At 43.2% G+C, this 10418-nt stretch overlaps 2 protein-coding genes across 2 annotated transcripts; one reads left to right on the top strand and one right to left on the bottom strand.

The window, feature by feature from the left end:
- Window positions 1-692: 692 nt before the first annotated feature.
- smim8 (small integral membrane protein 8) lies at window positions 693-1723 on the bottom strand. Its single transcript, XM_073492791.1, has 2 exons — window positions 1487-1723; window positions 693-1009 (listed from the first exon to the last, which is right to left on the bottom strand). The coding sequence occupies exons 1-2, from the start codon at window positions 1613-1615 to the stop codon at window positions 851-853; spliced, it is 288 nt and encodes a 95-aa protein (XP_073348892.1). The 5' UTR covers window positions 1616-1723; the 3' UTR covers window positions 693-850.
- Window positions 1724-7552: 5829 nt separating this feature from the next.
- Window positions 7553-8341, top strand: gjb7 (gap junction protein beta 7). Its single transcript, XM_073493365.1, has one exon. The coding sequence runs from the start codon at window positions 7553-7555 to the stop codon at window positions 8339-8341; it is 789 nt and encodes a 262-aa protein (XP_073349466.1).
- Window positions 8342-10418: the final 2077 nt, after the last annotated feature.

Genomic DNA, 10418 nt, shown 5'->3' with positions numbered 1-10418 from the left:
AGTTTGTTGATGAGTTCAGGAGTCTCACAGTCTGAGGAGTAAAGCTGCTCTGTACTCTGGTGGTACAGCAGCAGATACTTCTAAATCTGTTGTCAGATGGCAGCAGTGTGAACAGACTGTGTCTGGGTGGGTGTTGTCTTTTAGTATCTTTGGGCTCTGTGCAGACATCTCACTTCACTGATGCCACTGATGCTCTGTAGATGGTACCAGTGATGTTCTGGTGGTTTTAATCACCCGCTGTAGAGCCTTCCTGTCCTGGGCCGTGATGAACCATGTCAGTTTGTGATGTTTTCAGTCAGGCTGCTTTCTGTTGCTCCTCTGTAAAAGCTGACCAGAATCCGGCTCCAGAGTTTAGCCTTTCTAAGTTTCCGTAGGAAGTAGAGCCTTTCTGTGCTTTTTTAACCAAGACAGGTTCTCAGTGATTATAATTACAAGGAACCTAAAACTGTTCACCTGCTCCACCTCAGTTCCACTGATGGATAACTTCAACAATGCTATTACAGGTGAAACATTCACAACTCATTAAAAACCATTTGTCATGCTTGTTGTTCAGACATTGCTGGACTGAACATGGAGGTCAAGTGTTTGTGAGGCTGTGTGTGTGTGTGTGTGTGTGTGTGTGTGTGTGTGCTTGTGAACACGTGGATGTCTACGTCTCTCTGGTCTGAGCTTGTTATTACTCCATCCATCAATTATTTTTTCATCAATCTGTTTATTGAACTTTAACACCCATCACAAGTTCCCAAAGCTCAGTTACACCCACACACGTTCTCTTCCAGGTTTTACTTTACTGTCCTTACAGTGCAACACACAAACACACACATACACACACTGAAGTGTTCCTGTGCGTTCAGTCCCATTTGGAGGTCTTCCTCCTCATGTATCTTTCTCCTTCACTGTCAATGGCCTCGTATAGCTGCTGGTCGTTTTCTTTCATTGCGTGCAGGTAGCCCAGGTAGCCCACACACAAGGTGATGGTCACCAGTCCAAACACCATCACGGGTTTATTCTGAAACACAGCACAGCTTCATGTTACCTGTCTCATGACCCGTCTCATTCTGTGTGAGGGGAATAATACAGGTTACCTCCTGTCAGATACGCTCAGTGAGGGCTGTACTACATGTTACTCAGAATATCTAAACCAAATATCATCAGAACACGTCAGTGTTACACTTTGAAACCAGAGACAGGTGCCACTGTTTCCTTGTGAACTGGATCAACGTTGACTGGATGAAGAGGCAGAGCTCCACTGTGACTGCACATGTACTGACAGCACCACACTGTGGGCCGACATCAGTACACTGTGTGTTCATATGTAACCTGTTTATGACTAACTTTACACATTACATTTCATACCACAGTCAACCCATGATTTATTAATGTACTTACAGACTACACCTTATAGATACGAGGAGGCTAACTGCTAAGCTAGTCTCTACGTCCCTGTCAGAGTGTGTGTGTGCGTGTGTATGTGTGTGGCTCTCACAGGTTTAATGAACAGTTCGGGGTTGACGGCTCGGAACAGGGTGGTGGTCTGAGCGCCCCTCAGCCCCGGTGTCCTGTAGCCTTTGTCCCCGGGACCCTCCTTCCCTTTCCCGGCCTCTTTCTCCGACATGTCCGGTCAAAGCTCCGCAGCTCGGCTCTGTAGACTGACAGGTACTGACAGGTACTGACAGACTGGTGTCTGTTAATCTGCCGCCATGTTGGACAGTCAACGACGGCTGCGACACAGTAGCAGAAGAGGGACACTGCTCGATCAGATGCCACAGCGCCCCCAGCGGTCACCGGAGGGAAACTCTACACCTGTCACACTGTGGCTCATCACAATGAGCTCAGCGGACCTGCTCACACTGGACCTGCTCACACTGGAACAGGTGTTTTACGTCTGGGCTAATTAATTCTAGCCCATTCCGAAAAGAAATACTAGATCCAAAAAAGAAACGTTTAAATATAACCAGCAGCCTCTCTGATAAAGTAACACAGACACGAGCAGGTTATCACAGGCCCAGAAGAGGACGAACCTCAGGTACCAACTCAGTTCTACACAGCACTCATAGTCCGTCCCCTGTTCTTCCATTACTGCCTGGCTTGGATCGGCCACCAACCAAGACAGGAAACACCACAGATAGTGGTGGGCGGATCGATCCAAATATCGATAATATCGATACCAACGTTGATATTGATATTGATCAATACCAGTGTAATGAGATCGATACCTTAGTTTCAGTCTCTCTCCTGTATGCACTGCTGCAGTTTCATCAAAGAGGCGACCTGGCTGCCCCCCCTTTCAGTCTGGCAGAGAATATCCAGGTAGATATTAATGGTGAAAGTAATGTTTTAGTCATCTTTGGCATTAGTTAATATTAATTTTCAAAGTGCAACTGGTCATTTGTTACTTTAGCCAACTCAAAAAGTATAAATTATGCTAAGACCTTGATATAATACATTTATCCCATTGAAACGTGTTCTTAAAATGAATACATTTACTGGAATTGAAACAAATATACTAAATATAATATGGCTCAGATTTGATTGAATATAATTACCCTTTTGTGTTAACTGTGAAAGAGATACTGCATGATTACTATATTTAAACTACAAGTAGATGTGCTACAGACTTAATTATTTTATTATTTCACTTAGCCAATTCCCCAAGAGCGGTGGAGATTACGAGGAGCCTGGCAGAAATGATTGTGAAGGACCTGCAACCTCCAGACATGACAATGTATGGGGAAAAATTCTTTTGTTACTGTTCTATTGTTTCTGAACAAAAACTTTTATTATGATAATAAAGTATTTTCTATTTACCTATAAACTTACCCTAAACCCAAATTCTGTCCTGGGTTTTAACTAATTAATAATCCAAAGGAAAAATCACAAAAACACTTAAAGGTCATGAAAATTCATTCAGATTTAGCAATTTGATGATGCATCCACCTTAATTATTAAAAAGTATCAGTATCGGTGATACTGGCCCTGTATTTACTTGATATCGGATCGATACCAAATCTTGAAGTATCGCACACCACTAAACACAGAGGACAGTCAGGATCCAGAGACCTGAGCTGAGGCCTCTCCAGAGTCCGGACCAGGCAGCAGACACAGCCCGTCCCTGCCTCTACAGAACACTGTGGCCCAGTTTGTCCCCACAGTCCATCCCTCTGATGAATGTGTTGGAAATTCTTGCTGAGAAGTGAACAAATAAAGATGAATAAACAAAAGGTTGTCTATGTGCACTTTAATAAAGTGCTATAATAACAGAGTTAGTCCATTTCAGCTGAAGGCTCTGGCTCTTCACAGCAGGAGGTTCTGGTGAGTCTGACATGGAGCTATAAAGTCACAGTTTATAGAATAATAGCAGGACAAGACAAAGGAGGTTTCAGAGCGAAACACCAGAAGTCCAAATGACCTTGAAAGTATCTCGGTACCTACGTAGGACTGAGAACAGAATATTAGGTGCCCACACAGTTTCCTGTACATTAGCTTAGGTTCTGCTCATCTCATGTCAAAAGTAACGTACACAATTGATGCTCAGGTCAGGTCCTACTCACACATACACAGGGGATCAATACTATATAAGATATAAAGGTAGTGCAATATGTAAAGTGAATAATGAATAGTAATAATACGCAACATGAAAAGGTAATGATTATATGTGAGGTTAATACATTTTGCTACTACCATGAACACCTGATCAGTCACACAGTCACATCCACTGTCACCATTACAGATCATCATTCACTACATCAGACTACAGAAGCAGCTGCTGTGTATAGAGATGATGAAGCATGTTGATGCTCAGTGTTGCTTTAATACACCTGTTGTTTCACCTGCCTGCACGTATATTAAAGTTCTTTGTTTATATCTTCACATATCTTTGTCCTTGTTCAGCATTATGAGTGAGCCACAGACAGGAAGTCAGAAATTGTTGGTTTGTGATTTGCTGACAGTAACACAATCACAGGATGATGCCGTCTTTGTCCATGACACCATAATAACAAGCTGCATGCAACTGTGCAAAAATATATAGAAGCATTATTATTACGGATGCATTCACATGTAAATGTGTTCACTATTTTAGTATGACACACTCTTCTGTTGTAGGTGATGCTGTTAGGTCTTTTATAACAATTCATCACAGTTTATAAGATGTTCATGTGTTCGTCTGTAAGATCTAAATAAATAAATGGAGTAAAAGTACATCAGAGTCAAAGGGCATACTCACAATACACCACCAGGTACTCAGCTGCTTGAACAAAGGGCCCATATTAACTTAGAGGTCAACATCTGAAAACTCATTCTGGATTTTTGCAGACGGTCAGGGCCGTCACCTCTTCACTCTTATTTGAACATGTTTGTCACATCATTTTAAATGTCATCACAGAGGAGACCTGACTTCATCCAGTGTGCTACAGCCTGATCACAGTTTACCTCACAGCGCCTCTCAGTGATCAGAACAGCCTACTGCAAAGATCCGACTGAGTCTTCTCATAGAATACAGCTTTGTACCGTACAAATATTATGTTACACCTGCTTCAGACTGACAACAACAGACTGACAACAACAGACAGGCTGCTGATGTTCTCTGAACTGAACATTTTGACTGATTATTATAACGACAGCTCAGGAACATCAGGACCATGAGAGCACACTTCTTGTAGACTTTGGGATTTTATGAGTGTAACCAAAAGACACAGGCAGGCCTGAGCTCACATGTATTATTGATCAGCAGAGTAATGTGATCAGATGCTAATCAAAGTTACATGAGTCAGTCCAGGTGGCAGAGTGTGTGTGTGTGATGCTGTGTACTGATCTCCTCCCCCACACCGAGCATGAACAGGACAGGCAGCATGCATTATTTGCATTAGACAGCTCCATGGTGATCCTGTCTGTGTACACACACACACACACACACACATACTACACTTCACTTATAATCAGCAGGTGATGAGGGGGAGGGCACCTGTACACAGATTCTGGTGATTCGCAGTAACATCAAAACAAAGCAGAGAGTGATCCAGCTGATATCAGCTGCCCTGCTGTTTGTACTGAGTGTGGTTGGATGAGGTGTGGCACTGTACAGGTGTGCAGCAGACGACACGCAGCACAGCCCCGACACCACCTGAGAGGAGACCCACCCAGCACCACCTGCTGTCACTGAGAGGAGACCCACCCAGCACCACCTGCTGTCACTGAGACGACACCCATCCGGTACCACTGGTAAGTTCCTTGAAGCAAACTCTCCACAGCCTGTCAGGAATGATTCAAGCTTCTAGTAGAATGAGATTGTAACTGTGAACTGATATGTCATGATCTGTCATCACAGCGTCAAACTCTTCAAACGTCGGCTGCTTCAGAGTCATTGTTGATAATAGTTTTTAGAATATTGTGTTTATGATCTACAGTCCATCTTAATAAAACATCAACACCACAAGTCTTTGTTTCATTAGACAAAAGAATTCATATGATTAATGATGATGTGAAGATTAATCTAGCAGCATAACATGCTCTGAGACAATTTTACTGAGACTCAGTATCATTGACTGTGACACACACAGGAATATTATTGGACCATCGACACCACCTTTCATATAACCAGCCTGCCAGTCCCAGACAGATTTTGTCACCTGATAAGATGGAACCTGGAAACATTTTGACACGATGGCGTCACAATAAAGGATATGTGATAAAATATCAAACAGTCTATCTGAACATCCTGGTCCTGTCACACAGTCTGATCGGTCTTTACTTTGCAGTCAGCAGAACTGGTCTCAGTGTGTGCTGAACAAGCAGCTGCCCTGGAGCCTGCAGCGATCATTTGCATCTGAAGGCGGTCCATTACTATGAGCTGACTTCAGGTTACTTTATTTGTATGCAGGCAGATCTGGTTTCCAGTAGAGGACAAGGCATCCATCGTTTTATTATTATTTACAGATATTACAATCACAGTAGCGATCAAAACTGTTGAACTTAAAGACAGATAGCGTTGAGGCGTTACTGCAGAGGCCCTGAGGGACAAGTGAGAACATGTATTTTTTTGTGGTGATCCATTTTCTATGTCTGATCTAAATTGTTTTCTCTCCTATGTTTATGACCTGAGATCTGGTGGAAAAAAAGTTTTGTCCCTTTTTTTTTCCATCTGTGAAAACATGTGAAATGATCTTTTTCATGTGTTTTCTTTTCCGTGAAAAAAAGTTTGTCTGTTTTTATTTTTACTCAGTTCCACAAATGGTACTCCTGAAAATAATTGTGAAAAAAAATAAATCTTTTTCCACCAGTTCTCAGGTCATAAACACAGGAGAGAACATAATTCAGATCAGACTTAGAAAATGGATCACCATGAAAACATCTCATTTGCCCCTCAGGGCTTCTGAACATTACAGGCCGTCAGTGGAAAGATGCTGAGTCAACACAGTTTGATGGAACAACAGTACAAATGTTGAGTATTTTTATTAAGGAGAAGAGAAAGCAGGGTTGGGTGAGCTGGATATAAGGACAGAGACCAGAGAGCACTTCTGGGTGGAACCTCGGGCAGTGTAGCGAAGGTGCTCGAGGTTCAGACGGAACCAGATCAGCTCCTCCACCCAGCGCCTGTGAGACTATAGTCTAACCTTCCAACTAAGGAGTGTCTGACGTCTAGCAAGCAAGGTAGAGAATGCTACAGCCTCCGTCTGATGAGCTGTTATTGATGTCACCTGGTGGACTACACCAAACAGCACAGTCAGTGGGTTAGGATCCATATTATACATGTATGAGAAGTTTTAAATATCAGTGTCCAGAGGGGTCAGTTTGGGACATAACGTGACGAGCTGAGCCCTGACTACACCTGATGCAGGTTGGGTCTAATCCAGGGTAGACAGATGTGACCTATGCTGGACCTGAAAATGAAACAACCCATGTCTCACATGTAACTTGTATCGGATACAGTGATTCCCGACTCTCTGCCTTTGTCTCACTTAGTGAATACGTGATGGGGAGGTGACACAAGACCACCGCCAGAGAGGCATCACTAGACAGCAGACAGACATAATAAAACATAACAGAGGCCCTCATGGCTCCACTGATCAGGACCAAAGTCCACTACAGTAAATAATAACATGACACACTTACAATCTTGATTTGTTTTCTGGAGCCTGATCCTCACCTCAACCCTTCACCTGAACATTCTGTTCACCTGAAAACCTGTTATGGGCTCCGGTATGTTGGTCCCCCTGAAGAAGCTGTCAGACCCCAGTTCACACACAGACACACACAGACACACAGACACACACAGACACACACAGACACACACACACACACAGAGAAACACACACAGAGAGAGAGAGAGAGAGAGAGAGAGAGAGAGAGAGACACAGACACACACACCCATCTGTTTAGTTATATTCATAATGTCTATGAATGGAAATCAGTGGCTCTCAGACAGCTGGCCACCGGTACTGTGTGTGTAAAATCTGTCATGTTCAGTAAAAGGTCAGAACACACTGAACTTCTCTGAGACATCTGCTGTACTGTGATCTGTTGGTTTCTTCCCTGACAGCACACTCAGAGGAAGATGAACTGGGGCTTCTTGGAGAATGTTCTCAGTGGGGTGAACAAGTACTCAACTGTGATCGGGCGCATCTGGCTGTCTGTGGTCTTCCTCTTCAGGATCCTGGTGTATGTGGCGGCGGCCGAGCAGGTGTGGAAGGACGAGCAGAAGGATTTTGTGTGCAACACCGAGCAGCCCGGCTGTGAGAACGCCTGCTTCGACCACTTCTTTCCCATCTCGCAGGTACGCCTCTGGGCTCTGCAGCTGATCATGGTGTCCACCCCGTCCCTGCTGGTGGCCCTGCATGTGGCCTACAGAGAGCACCGGGAGGCCAAATACAAGAAGAAACTGTACAAGGACAAAGGGAGCATTGATGGAGGTCTGTTCTGCACCTATATCGTCAGCCTGGTATTCAAGACAGCCTTCGAGTTGGGCTCCCTGCTCGCTTTCTACTTCCTGTACGACGGTTTTGGGGTGCCAATACTGCTCCGCTGCAGCCAGAGTCCCTGTCCCAACACTGTGGACTGTTACATCAGCAAAGCCACAGAGAAGAAAATCTTCCTCTACATCATGGGCTGCACCTCCATCCTGTGTATCGCTCTCAATGTGCTGGAGCTCATGTACATTGTATGGAAGCAGCTGTGGAAATGTTTCAGCAGGCGCTATGTTCCTGTGAAAGACAAGTCTTTCAGCCACAACCAGCCACCTGTTTCCATTGTCAACACATTTGTATCTGCCGAGGCCACAGTCAACAGGGAGGACAGCAACACACAACCTGCATCCACAGCTGAAAACCAGCCCGGCCAGTCCTAGAGGACTCATGTTCACAGCTCCACATGAAACCACGGAAAACCTGTCTTACCTGACAAACCACCATGACACAGACCACAGTGGCACCTTTTACAACTGGTGCTGTAAAAAGAGGGAAAAGGTTTCATGGAACAATTTTAGGCCTGAATTGAGAAAAGCTGACGAGTCATGTATGAGTGTGAACAGACTGTAGTTACAGATGTTAATATAATCCGTGTATCATTCGTTCATTCGTTTTTCAAAATAAAACCAAAAATAAGAAAACGAAAAAACAATTCCTTTTCTCAGTATTCGTTTCCTAAACTAAAATGAAAAAACGGATAACGACTCGTTTTTTTCAGTTTTCGATTTTATGCTCAAATGAATAATGGAAAAAACGGATAACGAGCGTTTCCCGTTTCATGTTTTATCCCATTTTGATCTGAAAAAAGTTCAATGAGCCGGAAGCGGAAGTGACCGTCTCTGTCTCTGTACTGCGAGGGCGCGCAAAACAAAAATAATGGCAGGACTTGAGGATCATGCAGATATAATTGGACAGCTTTTTGAGGATGGTAAAACGCATGCCGAGATTTCTACCACGCTGCAGCAGTTCGGTGTTCAGAGGTGCTCGGAAACTAACGTTAACGTTAGATTTGCTCCAGGCCACTTCCGGGTGACGGTAATTTCCGGTGTAGGTACCAAATGCTTGCAACATGAAACGGGAAACGCTCGTTATCCGTTTTTTCCATTATTCATTTGAGCATAAAATCGAAAACTGAAAAAAACGAGTCGTTATCCGTTTTTTCATTTTAGTTTAGGAAACGAATACTGAGAAAAGGAATTGTTTTTTCGTTTTCTTATTTTTGGTTTTATTTTGAAAAACGAATGAACGAATGATACACGGATTGTTAATGACCAGTCAAATCACTCCTGACAGATATGTGATATACTCCTGACACGATGAAGTCTGCAGTTTAGAATTCACTTTAGCCGGAAACATGAGACAGACTGTCTCCTCTGAAGAAGCTCCTGTTCCTTCCTTTTTCTGCTGAATGTACACATGAATCTCATGAACTCATCATCAGGGCACACTGATGCCTGTGAAAACCTTCTGTGGCTCTGGAGCTTTGTCAAGTCATAGATAATAACCCTGATGATGTCATAGTGATGTCATGGCACGTCTGTTACTGTATTTACTATGGAGCGTCTAATCAAAGATGCTACCAAGTTGCATTTTGGAAAATGTAGGCTCCAGTGTAAAGAGACTAACAGTTAGGATATGTTCGCCTCTGTTGCTTCAATTTTGACCATTGTTTTTTAAAAATAAGTTGTCTTAAGAGTCCACAAACATTTTGGAAGTGCAGTACTAATTTGCTTTGAGGTGCAATATGTAAGAATTGTTCACTTGTTGAATCCATATTCACAACAGACAGGGGGCAGCATATCACCAGAGCAACTGTTAACTACTGCCAACTATAGCTGCTGTTAGCTAGTTAGTTCAGTTAGCTGTGCAGCTTGCGGTCCTGGCCGGGAGCTCAGAGTACTGGGGGAGTGTTGATGTTTACACAGCTGGCACAGGAGCTTTGAAACCAGGCCAGCCGGGGCTAGCTGGTTAGCATGCTAAACATTGCAACACGATACTAACTGCTGATATCAATTTGAATTTTGACTGCTTAGAAATCACGACTCAAGAATGCATTGTCTTCAATGCAGTAATAGAAAGTCAATTTAAACTGTTTTGTGTAAACTTAACCAGCCACAGCAGTAAAAACATCCATACTAAAACTAAACATGAAGAACTACAGTATGTCACCGTCAGACTGACTCAGGCTCCCACCAGCTGTACAAACAGGCAGATAGATCAGTGTATGAAGTATGTGTCATTGTTCTGGTACGGTTCTGGAGTTTGTTTCATGTGGCGACACTGACTGAATGAACTTTCTTCATTGGATTTTGTCTAAAGCAATATTTAGCACTGATCACTTATTTGTGTATGATATAATGAAAGGTTGTTTTTTAAATGATAAGCATAAAGATTAATATTTATATTTAGAACTGTGAATGTTAAATATGTCATTCATATTCACTGGATACTTTTGTG

The sequence above is a fragment of the Pagrus major genome, chromosome 22, assembly GCF_040436345.1.
Source record: "Pagrus major chromosome 22, Pma_NU_1.0".
Lineage (NCBI taxonomy): Eukaryota > Metazoa > Chordata > Actinopteri > Spariformes > Sparidae > Pagrus > Pagrus major.
This window is presented reverse-complemented; position numbering and strand designations above follow the sequence as displayed.